Here is a 22,676-nt window from a genome sequence, read left to right on the forward strand (position 1 = left end):
CAATGAGAGTGGGACTGGGCAGGGAAAAGGAGTATCAACGGAAGGTGCAAGTGAACGAATACAAAAGCATCCCGGGGGGAGTCAGGGTGCGCAGTCAACTGGCCTGGACGTTTCCCTCCTCCAAATAACTGAGCGTCACTCCCTCGCAGGTTGCTGGTGCGGTCTAAAACTGTGGCGGAGTGATCCTCAAATTCCCCAGGGCTGGTGGGGAGGGGGCGGTGCGGGGGAAGAGAGGGAGGAAAGTAGATCTGTGGGACTTGCGCGAGGAAAAAAGTTTGCAAGTCTGGACAGAAGGGAAAAGTGCTCCCGAGAGACCGGCTTTGGGGAGGGGAGCGGGGAGGGAAGAATAGCTGCTGCTTTTTTTTTTTTTTTTTTTTTCCTTTCCCTTTCCACTCTTAAAAACCTACTTTCTCCTCACCCAAGACGACCGGCACAATTGGGACACCCTCGCTGTCTCTCTCCGGCTCTAGCTCTCTCCCTATAAACCCTCAAGATTATGTCAGTTGGTCAGAGCCAGCCAGGGATTTCGTGCGGGTGCTGAAGGAGCTGCGGGAGCCGGAGAAGAATGAAACTGCGTGGAGTCAGCCTGGCTGCCGGCTTGTTCTTACTGGCCCTGAGTCTTTGGGGGCAGCCCGCAGAGGCTGCGGTAAGTCCTTCCTTCTACCCCCGACCCCCATCCCATCACCTCGCTCTCACGCTGAAATCACTTTTTGTCCCTTTACCTTCCTTTCTCCTGGGCCTCGGCTAGGGAATTCAGGTGTGCCTTCACTTGTTTAGGAAGAAACATTATTTACAACGCTAGTAACTCAAGCCTTCTGAAGTCCAAGGGAGAGGTTTAAGTGTTTAAAAATAGGGCTGCTTGCTTTCCCTGCAGCTAGCTGCTCTGGGGGCAAGAGCAGAGCCTGGGGAGGAGGATGCATGTTAATAGATAACTAAGCTCTGGTGGATATTTAAAACTTTTCCTCCGCACCCTCCGCCCTCGAGTGTTTCCCTACATGCCCGCTAACCTTTTCACTAGTTGTGCCCAATCCACGCACTCTTTAAACTTTGTCGATAGTTTACTATTTTGGCCTTTCTAAAATCCACCTTCCACCAAAGTGTTAAGTGCGCCCGTGAAGTTCTTCCCTTTTGCCTTTTCCTTAAGGAACGTGAACCTACCCTCACCTCTGGTCAGTAAAGCCTCTGTAGAGACTGCTTCCCTCTTGACATCCCTGTTGCAAATGCTCAGGTAACATACCAAGAAGAGTGAGGTAAAGGCGGATGGCTTCAGGCTTCGGTTCTTCTGCATCTTTTTTTTTTTTTTTAAGTTCTCGGTTTTTGTTGTTTACATTTTTTAGCTTACTAAGGCACCTGAAACAAATTGAGAATTTGCCCATCACCTATTTAAAGGAAAAGAACGATCTCTTTTTCACAGGAGAATGAGTGTTCTGGTTTAAAGGAGAGTGGAGGAGGGAAGTACACGTGAAATGACTGAGCAAAAACTTCCACTCAGTTTTAGGAATGTAGAATTAAAATCCTAATGTATCTCTTAGAAGGGTATCTAGGTAGTCCCACCCACTATCCTTCTGGGGATGAGAGGCAGATCTAAAGGAATGAATGGCTTTGTCAGAGAAAATGTTCTCCAGACTGAAACCCATCATCCTTAATTTCACTTAACCTCTAAATAGAGAATTAAGTGTGTGACAAATTATTTAAAAGTTATATTTGAGTGAACATAATGGGTGGTTTTAAAAACACTTTAATATGAGATCATGGCTTAGGCCTTCACATGGTTGAGTGACTATCAATTCTTTATATGCAACTGCTGTGTTATATAGCTTACGTGGGTCCACTTGTAAGTTAGCTGTCTAGCTGTTCTATACACTCAGCATGCCTCAGGTTACATTGCCCTCCTCCCATCCTCCAGAAAGTGTGTACTCAAGGTATGAGAAAACTAATATTTATTCCTCCATCAAAGTAGATAGATAATTTAAAATTGCTTTTATGATGCAGAGCTTCTTAATGGGCTAAGGTTTAGCCACTCAGTAGGGCTGCAGGCCCTTGGATAAAACTACAATTGTGTTGTTGAAAATAGTTCCTTTTAAAAACATCATCTTGGTGTTTACTGCTTGTGGCATTTGGCCCAGGGGCAAAGATTTTGTGGATGTTTGATTAAATATTTCTCATTTTTTTCTTTTGACCTTGCTATTAATAAATGTGCACCAGATACCAATCATACAGGTATGTATAGCTATACTTGATGTCAGTTTATATTAAATCATGTTATGTTAAAAGTGAAATTTCTTTTTATGATTGACAAAATTTGGGAGCAAGCTTGTTTTCTTGGACTCTTTAACAATTGAGTGTTCATAAAGAAATTACAGAACACACCAGGCAGTTTTTTTTTTCCTTTTTTCTCCTATATAATTATTTATTTATTTTTCTCCTATATAATTTTTAAAGAACATTTTAGACCCCATTTCCCTATCATTAGTATAATGTGCCTCTAATAAAACCAGGGTTTGTTTTTTCTGCTTCACACATTAATATCCTAGTTAGATTAATGTTTTAATCACCTCAAAGATATGAATGGTATCTGCTCTCCATACTGGTGCTGGGGATATTGGTGACCTTCTCCAGAGTAAACTGGATAGTAGTGGGGCTACTTGTTGACTGAAGTAGTCTAGTATTGGGACTTTTATACCAGGAAGAGCATTGCTACTTAAATTGCTTTAATTTTTCATAGTTAAGTGATTTCTTTATCTCTGAAGTCATGCCAAATTGGGATATCGCAAATATGTGGAAAATTTTTTAGGTGGAGAGTTTGTTAGGTGGAATAAAGTAACTCTTATTCCAAAAGGTTAGCAATAAAGGAAGAAGGCAAATTTAGTTGGAAAGGTCAGTTCTAGTGATGGAAATATGTATTTTTATGTAAAGGTACCTGTCCTGGCTCTCTGTTAGTAGGATATACACTTAGATTTATGAATATGGTGTGTAAAATTCTAGTACTACTGTACAGTTATTAGTAACTTCGTGTGTGTGCGCAGTGGAGTGGATAAGTTTCTTTAAATGTACTATCTCCCTTGTGACTAAGAGCAACAACTTGTTAAGGGTAGCAGTGTGGTTTGTGGCCATGGAACAGTTTTTCATCTGAAGTATATTGCTCCATAGGGAGAATTTGTTGACATTGTTATCATAACTTAACATTTTTGCATGTTTACTGTGTGCCAGGCACTGTGCTAATATGGAAATGTACATTATCATATTTAATCTTCACAACAGACCTATGAAGTATATACTATTGTTATTCCCACTTTACCGATCAAGGAGCTACAGATCACAGAGGTTAAGTAATGTGCCAAAAATAACATAGTTAGCAAGTTGTAGAGCTGGAAATTTGAATCCAGGCAATTTGACTCCAAATTCTTTGCCCTTAATGACTGTCCTATACTGCCTCCTTTGTATGTGGCCTATAGAGATGTATTTGCTGTTCAGAGTGTTTGGATCTCTGCTACTTTTTTTTTGAGTAAGGGGGAGACACAGGAAGTGAAATGGAAAATATAATGGGGATTACATCTCTTCCTGCTGATGTTAGGAGAAGCATCATGTTGTAATGGAAACAGCTCTGGGATTAGAATAAAAAGATCAGAGTTTGATCTCTATATGTATGTCTACTTATAGGGGGATAATTTAAAAGTAATCTAGAAGCAATTGCTTGTTGCAGATTGTATGATTTTATATAATTACATATATAAAAGGTTAGATTTATAGAACAAGTGTAATTTGTGGTAGGTGATTATTTTGAAGAAAGATTTGCCTTATTATATTTGTAATTAGTCAGTTTCCATAATAATTTTAAATATACTGAACTTTTCAGGAGCATGTCTATTGTGATAAGACAGAGTATGTGTATGTGGTAGCATACTTTGCTTAAGATGTTCGATTCACTTCTTTTGTTTTACCGATTTACCCACCCATCATATCCAATTCTGTTCACTCAACTATCTATATAACTTTAGTCTTGTGTGTGTATTTGTATATGTGTGTCCTGTGAGTGTATAAGAGTGTGTACCTTTTTTTCCTGTGTTTTTACTTGGCTTTTGTTGTGTGTATATGCAACATATGAGACTCTACTTTGAGTTAAAATTGATAAGTTGGTCAAGGTTGTGTCTGCCAGGTTTATCCACTGTAAAGTCACCATTTCTCCCTTTGTAATTACAAAGCGACCAGATTTTCTAAGACTATATGGGGCAATATTGCGAGACAATGTACATTTCTTGTTTCTCATCATAGTTTCGCCCACTGTTTTAGCATCTATTGAGGATTCTGACCTGAATAATTACTGCTGTGATATTTGCCAAATGGTGATCTTCAGTTATCAACATTTTCTGCATTTATTTGTTGAATTCTAATGTAACAAAGAACTTTACCTTCTTTGCTGTTTGTTTCTGTTTATTTATTTATTCAGTGATTTATTTATAGTAGTATGGACTTACGGATACTTGTTTTATTCTATGAACTATAATGAATTATGCTATTTTTCCTATTTTTTTTTTTGCTGAAATTACCCCAGATTTGGTCAATAGAAGCCCCTTCCAATTGGCTCCTGTGTCCTTTCAGTGTGTCCCCATCATTTTTTGAGCATTCTCTTACATTCTGGTACCACAAGGTATTCCAGACTCATTTTCTACTTTCCCTGCCCCAACCCTGGAATGAGCCATTTTTCTAAGGAGCTCTGATTCTTTTTGTTGAGTAATGGTATTTAGAGATCAAGATCTGGGTGCTTGGCATGCTCATTATTACTGGGGTGTCATTGCTTCTAGGCCTTCTCAGCAGATAAAACTAGGGAATGTATGTATATATACATAGACACATACCCACTTCTATATTTCTTACAAAACCATGAATTTGCACTGATACCTCTGATTCCAGTCCAAGATCACAGAATAAACATACCTCTTTGATACTATGGGATCTCGCTGCTTTCTGGTACCTCTCCTCAGGCATATTTTTTTTTTATGTTCATATGATGGTGTATTATACAGCAACTCAAAAGAACAAACTACAACTACAAGAAACAACATGGAGGATCTCACAAGCTTAACGTTGAACAACAAAAAAAAGCCAGACACAGAAGAACACATATTGTACAATGCTGTTGATAGAAAGTTCAAAACCAGGCAAAACTACTCTGTGGTGGTAGAAGTCAGGGTGGTGATTACCTTTAGGGAAAGCAGAGATTAGGGGGAGGCAAGAGGGGCTTTGGGGGATGCTGGAATTAATCTGTTTTTTTGAGCTGCCTTCTGGTTACATATTGTGTTCATTTTTTTCGTTTTAGAAGTTTGATTTTTTGTTGATGTTGGCCGTGCCATGTGCCATGTGGGATCTTTTATTTATTTGTTTATTTATTTGGCCGCACTGGGACTTAGTTGCAGCACGCAGCATCTTTGTGTGGCATGTGGGGTCTTTAGTTGTGGCATGCAGACTCAGTTGGCGGCATGCATGTGGGGTCTAGTTCCCTGACCAGGGAACGAACCTGGGCCCCCTACATTGGGAGTGCAGAGTCTTAACCACTGGACCACCCGGGAAGTCCCACATATTGTGTTCATTTTGTGAAAACCCATGCACTTTTCTGTCTGTATGTTACACTTCAATAAAACATTCACATTACAACAAAATTAAATGGTGGCCCAGAGAGACCTGTGAACTTGCTCAGGGTCACACACCTCTTAGACCGGCAGTTAAAGTCCTAGGTTCTTACTCCTGCTTTGTTCCCCCCATCTATGTGGAGTGGGAAGAAAACAAAACCACAGTTGCTGTTATAAAAGCTGACAGCAGAATTCCCCTGAGAGGAGGCTCTGCTTGGGAAATAACTTGCTGGGCTCTCTCTGGGCATGAAAGGAAGAACAGCTGGCCCCAGCTAATAGCCTGGAGCACTCTGGGTTTCAGGGGAGAGTTCCTGAAGAGAGATGTGGGTGGGGCGGGAGGGTGGGGGGAGACAGAGAGACAGAGAGAGGCGGAGAACCAACAAGATAACAAGATGGTGGGTGACAAGGGCGAGATGAAAACATGGCGGCCGGCTGTGAGAGGAGAGGGCAGCCGTGGGGCTTGAAGACCAGTGGTGTCTGATATTCATCACTCCCCTCCCTCCTCCAGCACCCCCACCCCGCAGGAATGATCCTCCACCTTCACTGTCCTCAGGCATATTTTGTGGTCTTACACAGAGTCTTTAAGAGATTGCCCTCTGGAGTCAGATCTGGAATCTGAGTGGAGGATGTGTGACCTTCGGACAGGTAGTAACCTCTGAGCTTTAATTTCCTCATTAGCGAAAGGGGGCCAGTGGTACCTATGTCACACATTGTTTTGAGGATAAAATGAGAGAAGTTATGTAAAGCGTTTAGAATAGTACTTGGCGCATAGTAAGTGCTCAATAAGATTTCAATTAGATTCCATTATTGTCATTACAAACTAGTTATTGACTTGCCATTTCTTATTGCATTAACTCTCAAATTCTCTGCCTGATTTTCAGGGTCTAGCATGATCTTCCCCTTCATTCATCCTTATTTTTCATTACATTTTACAATACACTCCCTCCATTCTAGCCTAGGTGAACTTCCCTATAATCCCTTGAGCATTACATACATTTTTTTGAATTTTATTTTATTTATTTTTTTATACAGCAGGTTCTTATTAGCTATCTATTTTATACATATTAGTGTATATATGTCAATCCCAATCTCCCAGTTCATCCCACATTACATACGTGTTTTGGCTCTCCATCTTGTTTAGAATCCTGTGGATCCAAATCTTTCCTCAATTTCAGCATAACGTTTACATTCATTCAGCAGATATTTATTCAGCAACTCGTAAGTACTTAAGAATTATATTTATGTTGTCCTATTTCTCCCCTCATGGATATGTACTATCCACAAAATCATTCTGTGCTAGACACTATAGATAAAACTGAATAAGATAGACAGGGTCCCTGCCTTCACGGAGCTTCCATGCTAGTGAGCATAGATAAATAGTTCTGTGGAGCTTTCCCTTACTATTAAATCAGTTGCTGATTTTACCCTTCTTTGAACATTTGTCATATTTAGCCTCTTGCCTAGTATCTAAATGTATTTGGTCTTACAAGCATTTTGTTTCATGGGATTTTATGTCTTCTCCCTATTAGATTATAGACTTTTTGAAGGCAAGAACTGTATATTTGTTCATTCAACAAACTTACATGTTGATTTTGTCTGATGACAAAAATAATACATGCTTAATGTTGGAAACTTGAAAAATGAGAAAATTATAAAGAAGAAAATAAATCTCTCTCCACAGTTCTACCAACAGCACAGAAATAACCTGTATTATTGTTTTGATGATTTTCCTTCTTATGTATCTAATATTTTCTTAAAAAAGTAGATTGGTTAAAATTTTTTAAAAGTTGGGATTACGATATATACAATTTTATATGTTATTGTTTTTTCACTTATTAAGTGTTTTCCTGCTATTAAAATTCTTAGTTTAAAAATATTATTTTTAAATGATTGCATACAATTTATATTTATACACACCACAATTAATTTACGTGTTCACTTTTATAGACTATATTTTTAAATTTCAAGTTTTTTTAGTCATTATAAGAAATACGGCCATAAACAATTCTTATTCCCTATTTTGTATTATTTTGTTAGTACTGCCTCCTTCATGGGGAATTATTGGGTTAAAGGTCATCAGTATTTTTAAAGTCTTTGGTACAGGCAGTAGACCCTGACATTTAGAAAGGCTATATCAACAGATAATATGATAGCTAACTTTTTTTTTAGTGGTTACTATGTTATACCCTCTTAGGTAGATAATATTATTCCCATTTTATGTACAAGGAATCTGAGGCCAACAGGGTGGTTACAAAACTACCAGAGGTCACACGATTAATAAGTGATTGAGCAGTTTAGCTCTAGAACATGCTCATGAAATTTTCCTCAGTTCCTATTTCATTCACGGTAGTACAGAAAAATAAAATCATGTTGAAAAGTTGAATAATTCCCATTACCCTTTCCGTGACTGGTCACTTGAATTGATTTTAGACACTAGCCTATCTTTAGAGATAGGCTCACCCACCAGTTCATCCTTTAATAGCTCTTTACTATAATTGCCTGGGCCATTCATCCTCAAGGACCTAAATTTTAATTTTGTAAACCATGCATCCCCCTACATTTCTCCCCTATACGGAAGGTGGAGCCTGTATTCCATGAATACCTCCCCCACTGACCTCTTCCTAGCTATAGCAAGGGTGTAACATACTCCCAAACTCACTGACATTCTCCATCCCCCAGGAGAGTTTTGGAATGCGTCTGAATATGGAGACCCCCTTTACCCTCTCTCCCCACCCCCTACCCCATAGCTGCCTATGAGCTATACACTTAAATGCCAGTGTCTTTGCCTAGTGTTGTCCCTTGCTTTCATCCTCCCTAAGTGATACTCCAGAACTTTCCCCCCATTAATTACTAATCTGTTTTTCCCACTTTGGGGTGACACTGTTCCAGCCCCCATCTCCTGTTTTTAGCAACAAACTTGGAAGTACACATGGAGTGAGAGGTCCCCCATCCATTTTGCAACACTCCTGCCTTACCTTTTCCTTGTGTTTCCTCACTAGCTAAGTGACTTTACTGCCTTTATGATAGCCTTGTGGCTTGTGCATTTCAAATGTATTCCTCCACAAAATCACAAACCGTTATACATCATGGCTTTTCCAGGTGGCATTTGAATAGCTGAACTTTAAGCTTCTGAATGATAGGGATCTGCTCTTGCCAAATTACTTTCCAGAATGGTTTTACCAATTATATTCCTATCAGTAGTGTAAAAGAGTACCTATGAGACAGTCTTAATAATTCTTTTCTATCTAGTACAGTGACTATAGAATTGATGCTCAATTGATTGCCAGTTGGTTGGCAGATTTGGTTCTATCCTCTAATGATTTTCTTTTGAAAATGTAATCATTCCATCATCTCATCCCCTTCTGACAATAGCAACCATAGAACAGAACTGATTTTTGAAAATAAATTCTCTCTAATGAACATTATAAATGAACCACCCAACCACTTAACTAAACCCTCATTACAAAGATTGTTTTTAATAGCAGTAATTCTTGAGGTGTTTTGGAGAGGCATCTTTAGTGTGATCTCTGATACATTAGCTTCTTTCATTTTAACCAGATTCTCATTTTATGCATCAGTGCTTGAGTTTATTTACCTTCATAATCTGTACAGGTCCAACTGCCCTTGGTTCCTTTAGAAGCTTCTGCTGGCCTTTTACCAAAAGTGTAGTCTGTGATGGTACCTGCCACCCTGTTGAAAAGGGAACCTTAAATCCCTTGCTATTTGCTAACCAAAGACAACCAAAGGCAAATGTTATAAAAGAAACAAGTTTTTGCTAAATTTAATTTTTAACTTAAAAAAATTTTACTAGATCATTTGCTTTACTTTTTAACTTGTAGAGAGACTTAAGCACCTTTTTTGAGCAAGTGCTAGTCAGGTTAATGGAATTGGTTTTATGACAGTGAGTACTAAAATAGAACTGGAAGAAATTCTGTTGGCATTTGTATCATCTTATAATTCAGTCAAATGACACTCTTCATATATGTTAAGAGAACTGGCTGATTTGCTTCCAAAATTTCTTATAGTGTGTGTGACATTAATGGAATCCTGAAGGAAATATTGGAACTTTGGCGGGGGAAGATGGTATTAAGAGTGGGACACTAGTGAAAAATTGTTTCGTGTATTCTGTATTTTGAGCTCTCCAGGACTTGCTAAAGGAGGAGAAGTCCTTCTCTGTCCATAATCTCATAATCTAATTGATGTAGTAAAACATTTCTGTATGTGAAAGGCATAGTAGTGCCTGTTTATATCAGGTTGTTTTCTGTTGCAAGTGGTAGAAAACACTAATTCAACTGCCTTAACAACAGAGAAAAATTTTAGCTCACATTACAAGAAGTTTGGAGGTAGAGTACCTCCAAAATTAATTAATTCAGCCAAATAGTGACCCAGGTTCTTTCCACTTTCTCCTCTGCCATACTCTGCCTATCAGCTTACTGTCTCAGATTCGTGCCCCTCATACTTGCAAGATTGCTGCTGCAGTTCCAGGGATCACATACAGATGCCACAATGCCCAATAGAAGAAGAGTATGAACTGTTCATTTGTGTCCCTTTTTATCAGCAATGAAAACTTTCTCAAGAGTCCCATACCTTCACCCTTACATCTGATTGGTTAGAATTGTATTACATGTATATGTTTACACCAGTACATTGGCAAGTGGAATAGGACCATAAACGTAGAGTTAGACAAGTGACTTACACTGCCACCTCCCCCTGCAACACACCAAAGCACATTGCTGCCTGGAAAAGTTAGAGGATGGGAAAATTTGAATAAAATCAAGGTTCTTTTAGGAAGGAATAAATAGTTCCTGCTTCACAACCTCATGAGTTTGTTGTCAGGATCAGTTGACTAAAAGATTTGTAAGAATTTGATGTATTTGTTAAATGTAAGATGTATTTCTTTTTTTTTTAAAAATAAATTTATTTATTTTATTTATTTATTTTTGGCTGTGTTGGGTCTTCGTTGCTGGGCGCGGGCTTTCTCTAGTTGCGGCGAGCGGGGGCTACCCTCCGTTGCGGTGCACGGGCTTCTCACTGCGGTGGCTTCTCGTTGCAGAGCACAGGCTCTAGACACGTGGGCTTCAGTAGTTGTGGCATGCGGGCTCAGTAGTTGTGGCTCGCGGGCTCTAGAGTGCAGGCTCAGTAGTTGTGGCGCACGGGCTTAGTTGCTCCGCGGCATGTGGGATCTTCCCAGACCAGGGCTCGAACCCGTGTCCCCTGCATTGGCAGGCAGATTCTTAACCACTGCGCCACCAAGGAAGCCCATAAGGTGTATTTCTTAATAGGGAAACTAATGTTTTATAGAGTTGTACAAATGAAAGATGTTGGCTATTTACGTAACTATAGATATTTTAACGTTGGAGGGACATTAGGTCATTGGTTCTCAAAGTGTGGTCTGCAGACCCCTGAGATTCCTGAGATCCTATCAGTGGGAACATGAGGACTATTTGAACAATAATTTGAAGACTGTTTTGCCTTTTTCACTGTGTTGCCATTTGCACTGATGATGGGTAAGACAGTGTAGTATACCAAATTGTCCTCGTAGCTGTATTCTTCATAGTCTTGGAGGACAGAAAGCCAATTTTACTTAACAATGTCCTCAATGTAGCATTGATTTTATTCAATCTTGACCCTTGAGTACAGATATTTTAAAATTTCTGTATGACAAAATGGGAATTATACAGAAAACGCTTCTGTATGCTGAAGTAACATCGTTTCTAGGAAAAGCTCTTGTGCTTTGTGAGTTGTGTGAGTTGGGGGGCTGAACAAGCTGATTTTTGCCTGGAACACATTTTTACTTGAAAGAACAACTGAGACAAACTGTGGTTATTCAGACTTGAGTATTTGGCAGGAATTTTCTTGAAAATGAGCAAAGTGAGTCTGTCATTTCAACGAAGACAACTGGCAGTGTTTGTTGCCAGTGAAAACATTTGAGCTTTTCAAGTATTAGAGTTTTAGAAAACTTGAATCTTGAGTATGGGCTTGATAGCTTTCCAGAACTTAGCCTTTTCTAATGAGATTGGTAACTATATTAATGTGTATGATTTTTTTTTATATTATGTAATAAAATGTGTTAACATTTGGAAGTTCTGCAAATCCCACTGAACTAATATTTTCCAAATGACTAATGCATGATGTTACAAAATCATGCATGGCTAAAAGATCCATTGAAAGACAAGTTAGATCAATCAGTTTTAACGTAATTGAGTACAAAAATTAAATAGATAAGGTATCAGATTCTATGTTGCAACTTAGCTTCTTTTAGGTAGACTCTTCTGTCTACCACTTGCAGAATTTTGGCATAGTATCAAAGAATATCTACAGTTATTTTAAAAGGGTATTAAAATACTCAGTTTTCCAAATATATAACTTCATGAAGCCAGATTTTCTTCATATATTTCAACCAAAACAACATATTGCAACAGAATGGATGCAAAAGCAGATATGAAGATCTAGCTGTCTTCTATCAAGGCAGACATTAAAGAGATTTGCAAAAAAGATGTAAAACAATCCCTCTTCTCCCTTTCTTTTTTGTTTTGGAAAATATAATTATTTTTCATGAAAATGCATAATATATGTTAACATGTAATGAGTTCATTATTTTAAAAAATATTTGTTTGTTTATTTATTTATTTATTTTGGCTGCGCCGGGTCTTAGTTGTGGCACGCGGGATCTTCACTGCGGCATGCGGACTCTTAGTTGTGGCACGCATACGGGATCTAGTTCCCCGACCAGAGAGCAAGGAACCTGGGCCCCCTGCATTGGGAGCGCAGAGTCTTACCCACTGGACCACCAGGGAAGGCCCCTGAGTTCATTATTGTTGCTTTTAAATGAATAAAGAAATAATTATTTTAATTATTACTCAGTTTTATTTTATATGGTACATACTGATAGATGTAACCCACATAAGCAAAAGCTTTGGGGTCCTCAGTGATTTTTAAGAGAGTAAAAGGGTCTTAAAAAGTTTGAAAACCACTACTCTACAGAGACCAGCTCCATCATTTTACAGGAAAGTGAAGTGATTGATGAAAGATGCAGCTTATTAGTTGCAGAGGCAGAGAAGTAATATTATTCCATTCCTCTCTCCAGTATACCACATTGGCTTAGGGATTGGTGATATGATTTTGTAATTTTATTCATCCTAGTAGATAGAGTTAAAATACCAAATAGAAAATGTACTAGATTGTACTTGTATCTTTCCTACAATCTTCAGTCTCTGTGGGTATTGCAAGTCAGAAACATTCTCACTATACATACCACAGCAGAGGAGACCCTGATGAAGAAAGACTATGAGCTAAAGTTACAGTTATTTTTAGATACCAAATTGGAAAACCCATAAAACCAGAGTTCTTGGCTTACATAGCTTTGTATTCGTCACAGTGTATAGACTGGTTCCTTGTATGTAGTTGATTCTCAATAGCTAATTGTTGAATGAATTTTGAATTTTGGGGAAGGGTAGATTTATTTGCCAAGAGGCAAGACCTAGAATCAATGAGTTAAGTTATAGGAACTCTTGATATCAATTAGTTTCTAACCATTAAGCTATTTAGTAACAGGAATGACCCATTACTAAAAGTGCTCAGAGGGTAGATGCTACGTTGTCAGCAATACCCACAAAGTCTCTTTCCACTCTAAAATTCTATTGTTCTGGTTGTTAGAAGGAACTTTCTTTTTTATTGAGCTCAAATCCTTGTCTCTATAATTTTTAAGTAACTCTGAGGTATAATTGACATAAAATAAAGTGCACATATTTAAAGTGTACAATTTGAGGAGTTGTGACTTACGTGTACACTTGTGAAGCCACCAGTACATTAAAAATAATGAACATATAAATCACTCCTGGAGATTTTAATGCCTCTTGGTAGTCCCTCTCTCCCTTCCTACTCCTATCCCCCATCCCCAGGTAACCACTGATCTGCTTTCTGTGCATTAATTTTGTTTTCTAGAGTCATATAAATGGATTCATATGTACACTTTCTTTGTTTTGGATCTGTTTTTTCAGCGTTTGAGATTCATCCACATTGTAGTGTGTATCCGTAGTTCATTATTTTCTTGTTGAGTAGTATTCCATTGTATGGATATACCACACTGTGTTTTTCTGTTCGCGTGTTGATGAATATTTGGGTTATTTACAGCTTGTCTATTACAGGTAAAGCTTTTATGAACACTTTAATTTTTGCATTTTAACAGTTATTTTATTGAAGTGTAATTTACATAAAGTGATATGTACCAATCTTAGGTGAACAGCTCAAATATATATATTTTTAATTGTATACACTTTGGTAACCACCATCCAGGTCAAGATATAGAACATTTCCATTACCCAAGCTCCGCCATGCCCCTTTCCTTTCAGTGCCTTTTGTGTCTTCTATAAAAATTTTTAAACTCCAAGGTTGCAAAGATATTATCATATGTTTTCTTCCAGAATATTTATAGTTTCAGTTGTCTTTAGGACCATTTTTTCTCTATATAGATAACCAGTCGTTCCAGTACCATATATTGAAAAGAAATACCTCTTTTCATTGATTTGGTTTGATGGCTTTATTGAAAATCAGTTGAATGTATAGGTCTAGGTCAGAACTTACTAGTCTGGTCTGTTGATCTGCTTGTCTATCCTTATTCCAATATTATGCATTCTTCATTATTTTGGCATTATAATAACGCTTTAAATTTTGTAGTATAAGTCCTTCAAATTTGTTCTTTAAGATTGTCTTGACTATTGTCTTGAATGTTTATTTTATTCCATATAAATTTTAGATTCATCTTGTAAATTTTTACTAAAAAACTATTTGAGATTTTGGTAAGGATAGCAATAATTCTATGGATCAATTTAGGAACAAGTGAAATCTTAAAATTATTGATTTGCCCAATCTATTAACACAGTATATCTCTCCTTTAATTTAGATATTCTTTAATTACCTTCATCATAGAAGTCATGCTCAGCATTTGGTCAGTTTCTTCCTATGCATATGCTTGTATAGTAAATGATATAATTTTAAGAATTGTATTTTTAGTTGTTTGTTGCTAAGATATAGACATTCATTTATATATTGATCTTTTTACCCTAAGATATTACTATTTTTTCTTTTTCAGGGTATGATTTATATATTGTAAAATTCACCTATTTTATGCACAGTTCTGTGAGTCTTGACAGATGCATACAATAGTAAGTGTAGTCAATCAAGATATAGAACAGCATTGCTAAGATTATTCATTAGGTTCTAGTAGTTTGTATTTTCCATGTCCATAATCATATCATCTGAAAATAGAGTTTTTTTTTTCATTTTCAATCCATATGCCTTTTTCTGCTCTCCACCTTATTGACTGGCTAGGACTTCCAGTACAAGTTTAATAGAAGTGGTAAGAGAAAATATCCATTTTTTTTGCACTCTATCTTTTGGGGAATATATTCACTATTTCGCTCTAATGTTAGCTTTAGGTTTTACAGAGTAACAGATTGAGGAGCTCCTATCCCATTCCTGTTTGCTGACATTAAAAAAAAAATGTTACATTTCATCAAGAACTAATTTGCACCTATTTAAATGATCATGTTGTCAGGGACTCAGCTGAACTGCTAGGTGTCTTAGTAGCCAGTTAAAACAAGCAAGCCAAAATGAAAATAACAACCCCTTAATTGCTTATTATGATTGATAAGCAAGAGACTAAATCAGGGAAAGTGCCAACTCCCCTTCCCTCCCATTTACATTTTTCTCCATGCAGTGACTGCAGGTCTGGGGGATCAGCACAGACTTGGGGATCAGGTCATCTCACTGATGAAGGAACCTCAAACAAAAAGCTCCTGCAGTTTTAGGGAGCTGGAGACCTAGGAGAGGAAGAGGAGAAGTGCTATGAGTGAGAAAGGTACTGAGTACTGAGTCAGGTGGAGAAAATTGTCTTCAGAGTTTCCCCACACTTCCTCTGCTATGAATGTTGTGAACAAGTCTTTGTGTGGACATACGCTTTCATTTTTCTTGGGTAAATATCAAGGAATGGAATTGCTGGGTTGTATCATAAGTCTATTTTAAATTTTACAAGAAACTGCTAAATTGTTTTTTAAAGTGGTTTTACCATTGTACATTCCAACAATGTATAAAAGTCCTAGTTGCTCCTCATCCTAACCTATGTTTGCTACTGTTACTCTTTTTAGTTTTAGCCATTTTGATGTCTGAGTATTGCTACCTCCTTGTAGTTTTCTTATAGTTCTTTTTATTTATTTATATACAGTAAAATTTACTATCCTTGATATACTGCCTGTGAGTTTTGATAAAAGCATACACTCTTGTAACCACTGCCATAAACAAGATTTGGAACAGTTCCATCACCTCACAATGTTTCCTAATGCTGCCCCTTTGTAATTAGCTCCTCCACTTACCCACAGTTCCTGGCTATCAGTGATCTATTTTCTAATTCTATAATTTTACTTTTTTCGTAATGTCATATAGATTGAATCATCCAGCATGTAACGTATTGAGTCTTTTTTCTCTTAATGTAATGCATTTTAGATTTATCCATATGGTGTCTATCAGTAGGTCATTTCTTTTTTCTTATATTTGAGTGGTAAGGGCTCTTACATATTTTGGATACAACATCTTTGTTTGATATATACAGGTTTTGTGGATGTGTTCTCCCATTTGGTGGCTTGCCTTTTTATTTTCTTAACTGGTCTTTGACTACTCCAAGGTCACCAAGATTTTCATCCATGTTTGCTTCTAAAAGTATTTTTAAAAAAGTAGTTTCAGCTTTTGACCCATTTAGTTGTTTGTGTATGGTGTTTGGTAAGGGTACTGGTTCAGTTTTTTCCCATGTGTTTAACTAGTTCCAGCACCATTTTTTGAAAAGAATCCCTTCCCCATTTAATTACTTTGGTACCTTTGTTGAAAATCAATTAACCATATATGCGTGGGTTTATTTTTGGACTCTAATAAATTCCTCAATCTATATGCCTACACTTAAGGTAATAGCAGACTGTCTTCATTACTGTAGTTTTATAGTAAGGCTTGAAATCAGGTGGTGCAAATCCTCCAAATTTGTTCTTTTTCTAATTTTTCGTTCTCCTCCTCCTCTCCCTTCTCCTCTTCCTCCTCCTTTCCTTTTCCTCCTCTTCCTCCTTTCATCCTTCTGCTCCTCCTTTGCATTCCTATATAAAATTTGCAGTCACCTTGTCAATTCATACAGATAAACCTCCTGTAATTTTTTTTTTTTTAAGGAAATGAAATGTGATAAGAGTTACGATGATCACTGGGGGGGGGGGAATGTAGATTGAGAAAGCATTTCTTGTTTTTTTTTTTTAAATGTATTTATTTATTTTTGACTGTGTTGGGTCTTCGTTTCTGTGCGAGGGCTTTCTCTAGTTGTGGCAAGCGGGGGCCACTCTTCATCGCGGTGCGCGGGCCTCTCACTATCGCGGCCTCTCTTGTTGCGGAACACAGGCTTCAGACACGCAGGCTCAGTAGTTGTGGCTCACGGGCCTAGTTGCTCCACGGCATGTGGGATCTTCCCAGACCAGGGCTCGAACCCGTGTCCCCTGCATTGGCAGGCAGACTCTCAACCACTGCGCCACCAGGGAAGCCCAAACCTCCTGTAATTTTGAATGGGATTCTGTTTAATCTGCAGATCATTTGGGGGAAAATTGATATCTTAACAGTATGCAATATTCTGATAAATGAACATGGTATATCTTTCTGTGTATTAAGTTGTTCTTTTTTTTTTTTTTTTTTTACTTACTAGATTATCGATTTATTATGAAAGAATAGAACTCAGGAACAACCAGATGGAAGAGCTGCACAGAACAAGTTATGTAGGAAGGGGCACGGATCTTCCAGGCTCTCAGTCACTCTCCCAGCACCTCCATGGGTTTACCAACCCAGAAGCTTTCTAAACCCCGTCCTCTTGGGCTTTTAGGAAGGCTTCATTACGTAGGTATGGCTGATTAAATCATTGGCCATTGGTGACTGAATTCAATCTCTAGCCCCTTTCCCCTCCCCAAAGGTGTGGATGGAACTGAAAGCTCCAACCATTTAATCATGTGGTAGGTTCCACTTGCCCCCAGCCCCCATTTTTTTTTTTTTTGGCTGCGTTGGGTCTTCATTGCTGTGTGCCGGGGTCTCTCTAGTTGCGGCGAGTGGGGGCTACTCTTCGTTGCGGTGCGCGGGCTTCTAATTGTGGTGGCTTGTTATGGAGCGTGGGCTCTAGGTGCGCGGGCTTCAGTAGTTGCGGCGTGTAGGTTCAGTAGTTGTGGCGCACAGGCTTAGTTGCTCTGCGGCATGTGGGATCTTCTGGGACCAGGGATCGAACCTGTGTCCCCTTCATTGGCAGGCAGAGTCTTAACCACCACACCACCAGGGAAGTCCCTGGCCCCCATTCTTTTTTTTTTTTTTAATTTTTTTTTATTTTTTAAGTTTTTATTTTTCTGTAAACATATCTAAATAATTCTTTTACTCCTTTTCAGCATCTACATTTCCTTCAGTTTCAGTGTTTTTCTTTTTTGTTTTAACATCTTTATTGAAGTATAATTGCTTTACAATGGTGTGTTAGTTTCTGCGAGGTGGATGGAGTTAGAGTCTGTCATACAGAGTGAGGTAAGTCAGAAAGAGAAAAACAAATACAGTATGCTAACACATATATATGGAATCTAAGGGAAAAAAAAAAAGGTCATGAAGAACCTAGTGGCAAGATGGGAATAAAGACACAGACCTACTAAAGAATGGACTTGAGGATATGGGGAGGGGGAGGGGTGAGATGTGACAGGGTGAGAGAGTGTCATGGACATATATACACTACCAAATGTAAAATAGATAGCTAGTGGGAAGCAGCCGCATAGCACAGGGAGATCAGCTCGGTGCTTTGTGACCACCTAGAGGGGTGGGATAGGGAGGGTGTGAGGGAGGGAGATGCAAGAGGGAAGAGATATGGGAACATATGTATATGTATAACTGATTCAGTTTGTAGTAAGTTGTTCTTTAATTTCTCTCAGCAATGTTTTGTAGTTTTCACTGTGTAGGTCTTATACATATTTTGTTAAATTTATCCCTAAGTATTCCTGTGTTTGAATAGTATTATGTAGTATTAATAGTATTGTATTTTATCTTCTATTTTCAATTATTAGTGGATCGAAATATGAGTGATTTTTTTCCTATTGACTTAAATACTATGATCTTGCTAAATTAATTTATTATTTCTGGTAGCTTTTTAATGAATTTCTTAGAATTATCTACATAATGTGATTATATCTTCTGTGAATTAAGATATAAGATAGATTTACTTCTTTCTTTGTAGTCTGCACACTCAATTTCCCCCCTTATTTTATTGTTAGGACCTTTAGGAGAATGTTTTAAGTGTTGAAACCACCGTCTTTGCTAACTTTTCCCAATGTATGAAAACATTTGTTTCACATACTTTGTAGAGTTTTTTGGTTGTTTATGGCAAGATGGCAAGTCCAGTAGCAACTGTTCCAACATAGCCTGCTTTCATTTCTTTTGATAACACTGCTGTGAACATTGCTGAACAAAATTATTTGCTTTTCAAATTATTTCCTTTGAGTAGACTTCTAAAACTAGATATTGTCATCTGTATACCTATATCTGTACCTGTCTATCTGTCTACCTACTTATTATCCATCCATCTATCTATCTATCTAAACTTACAGTATAAGAGTTACCTTGGAGGGGACTCCCATGGTGGTCCAGTGGTAAAGAATCTGCCTTAAAATGCAGAGGATGCAGGTTCGATCCCTGGTCAGGGAACTAAGATCCCACATACTGCAGGGCAACTAAGCCCGTGTGCCACAACTACTGAGCTCGCGCAGCTCAACTAGAGAGCCCATGTGCCACAAACTACAGAGCCCATGCGCTCTGGAGCCCATGTACCACAACTAGAGAGAGAAAACCCGCACGCCACAACTAGAGAGAGAAAACCCGCACGCCACAACTAGAGAGAAGCCCGCGCGCCACAACGAAGAGCCCACATGCCACAGTGAAAGATCCCGCATGCCTCAATGAAGATCCCATGTGCCGCAACTAACACCTGACACAGCCTAAATAAATAAATAAATAAATAAATAATCTTTTTTTAAACAAAGAGTTACCTTGGAATGGAATTGCTGGGTCATATAGTAGTTCTATTTTTATTTTTTTGAGAAACTTCCATACTGTTTTCCACAGTGGCTGCACCAATTTACACTCCCTCCTTTTTTCTACATCCTTGCCAACATTTGTTATTTGTGTTTTTTTTTAATTTTTGATGATAACCATTCTGACAGATGTGAGGTGATATCTCATTGTGGTTTTGATTTACATTTCCCTGATGATTAGCAGTGTTGAGCATCTTTTCATGTGCCTGTTGGCTATCTGCATTTCCTCTTTGGAAAAATGTCTGTTCAATTCTTCTCATTTTTTAATTGGATTGTTTATTTTTATTTTTGATGTTGAGTTGTATGAGCTGTTTATATATGTTGGATATTGATCCCTTATTGGTCATATCATTTGAAAATATTTTCTACCATTCCATAGGTTGTCTTTTTGCTTTGTCAATGGTTTTCTTTGCATTGTTGTGCAAAAGCTTTTAAGTTTAGTTAGGTCCCATTTGGTTATTTTTGCTTTTATTTCCTTTATATGACTTGACAATTCCACTCCTGAGTATATATCTGGAAAAAACAAAAACACTAATTCAAAAAGATACATGCACCCCAATATTCATAGTGGCATTATTTACAGTTGCCAAGGTATGGAAGCAACCTAAGTGTCCATCCACAGATGAATGGATAAAGAAGATGTGGTGTGTGTGTGTGTGTGTGTGTGTGTGTGTGTATATATATACACACACACACACACACACACACACACACACACAGACATATACACACACAATGGAATGTTACTCAGCCATAAAAAAGGATGAAATAATGCCATTTGCAGCAACATGGATGGACCTAGAGATTGTTATACTGAGTAAAGTAAGTCAGACAGAGACAGACAAATAACATATGAGAGATTGTTATACTGAGTAAAGTAAGTCAGACAGAGAAAGACAAATAACATATGATATCACTTATATGTGGAATCAAAAAAAGGCTACAAATGAACTTATCTACAAAACAGAAATAGAGTTACAGATGTGGAAAATAAACATGGTTACTGGGGCGTAAGAAGGGGGAGGGATAAATTGGAAGATTGGGATTGACACACATTATATATTCACTAAAATAGATAACTAATAAGGACCTACTGTATAGCACAGGGAACTCTACTCAGTACTCTGTAATGGCCTATATGGGAAAAGAATCTAAAAATCAGTGGATATATGTATATGTATAACAGACTCACTTTGCTGTACACCTGAAACTAACACAACATTGTAAACCAACTGTACCCCAATAAAAATTTTAAAAAAAGAACAGAAGACTAGGGTCATTCCTATAGTTTTTATTTCCTATTACCTTATTTTACTTCATTTAGGTGTCTTATTTCTCTTCGATAATGTATGAAACAAAGAATTAAACTATATGTAGGACTAAGATTGGGTAACTGATAAAAATATTTTAGAAAAAAACACAGTTCAGTTTATTTTGAGATGAGGAAGACACTTTTTCTAACTTTCCTTCATTTTGACTTAACTTCGTAGGAAAAATGCTTGAACGATGACCCTGTAGGAAATGGCCCTATCCAGTTTGAGTTAATATGATTTAATTTAGTTTCAGGAAGCCTTCTGAAATGTGAAGCATTTATTTAAGCTTTAGTATCCCTTCTGAGTAGTTTTCCTAGCTGGCTATAAATGAGCCAATTTTCCCTAGCTTTAAGGTCATGTTAATTTTCATTGTTTTGTTTCAAAATGAAGGAGTCAATTCCTTTTATGTTTTGATTTTTGAAATAAGCTACACAATTTTTTCAGATATGGGTATGTTGAAAGTTTCCACTATCTGGCAAGATTCATCTCCCTAGATTTCCCCCCTCCCATTTTCCTCACTCCTTAAAGGTACTAAATACATTTTGGAGGAAGAAAAATAATATCTTTTTTCTTCTAGTTCTTATGGTCAGTTGAGTTCCTGGGTTTTTAATTTAAAAAAAATTTTTTTACCTTGGAGTGAATGTACTCAATTTATAGTAATTTGGTTCATAGTGAATAAATGCATCCCTAGCTCTTCTCTCAATTATATTTGCTTGTTTATCTTTTACAGCTTATTTAGGCATTTCATTTTTCTCCACAGTTGCAGTAAAGACTTTTTTTTTGTTATAGCACAAGCTTATTAGACCTTATCATAGCCTTCATGCCTTCATTTGTGTATACTGTATAATGGAAAAAACCGCAGACTAATGTTGTAAAGTAACAAGTGAGATTAAACTGAGAAAGGTCACCTTTTTTAGAGGCGGAAAAAGAGGTTCATCCTCAGGGGCTTAGGTTTGTTTTGCTAACTAGTTTGAATGACACATTTGAATTTGCAGATTGACAACCATCATATTTAAAACATGAGCTTACAAACTTATCTGTATCCTAGTAGATTTTCACACCCATATTCTCATTTTTTCTGCACTCCATTATACCCAGATAGGGAAAGAGAAGTATCTTTTTTCTTAAGATGGTTAAATCGTTATAATTTGAAGTTGACAATATGCTAAAAAACAAAGGTGAGTTCAAAATCAGGTCTTTCTGATTTCCATGAGACATTATAAACATTTTGTTACTCAGGCTTTGTTTTAAAATCAGGTCCTAATTTATTTTGAAAAACTGAAAATATTCATAGGCAAGAGGGATTAAATTATTTCAGGTTATAATATTTTTCTTACTTCTGCTTACATGTCTACTTTTTCATCTGTATTCTTCATGGTACTTAAAAATTCTGTAAAGATTTTTATTGGGTTTAAATGTTAATAAAATCATAAATTATTATGGAAGAAAAGTATATAGACATAGGTTTTCATAAATCACAATTAATGGAAATGTATACTCATAGGAACATTAACTTGGTTCATTTTGGGTAGAATACTCTAGGGCATAAAGTTTCATCTCCTTTCCATACCATTGTCTTTAAGAATGCAATATCAGTCTAAACATGAAAT

At 37.3% G+C, this 22,676-nt stretch overlaps 1 protein-coding gene across 1 annotated transcript in view; it reads left to right on the plus strand.

Annotated features, from left to right (window-relative positions):
- The first annotated feature begins 443 nt into the window (after nucleotides 1-443).
- Nucleotides 444-22,676, plus strand: part of COL4A5 (collagen type IV alpha 5 chain) — a 250,955-nt gene continuing 228,722 nt past the window's right edge. Inside the window, exon 1 of the mRNA XM_068532465.1 lies at nucleotides 444-646. Within this exon, the coding sequence (XP_068388566.1) occupies nucleotides 566-646 (81 nt within the window). The 5' untranslated portion in view covers nucleotides 444-565. The remainder of the gene's footprint in view (nucleotides 647-22,676) is intronic.

The sequence above is a fragment of the Eschrichtius robustus genome, chromosome X, assembly GCF_028021215.1.
Source record: "Eschrichtius robustus isolate mEscRob2 chromosome X, mEscRob2.pri, whole genome shotgun sequence".
Taxonomy (NCBI): Eukaryota; Metazoa; Chordata; class Mammalia; order Artiodactyla; family Eschrichtiidae; genus Eschrichtius; species Eschrichtius robustus.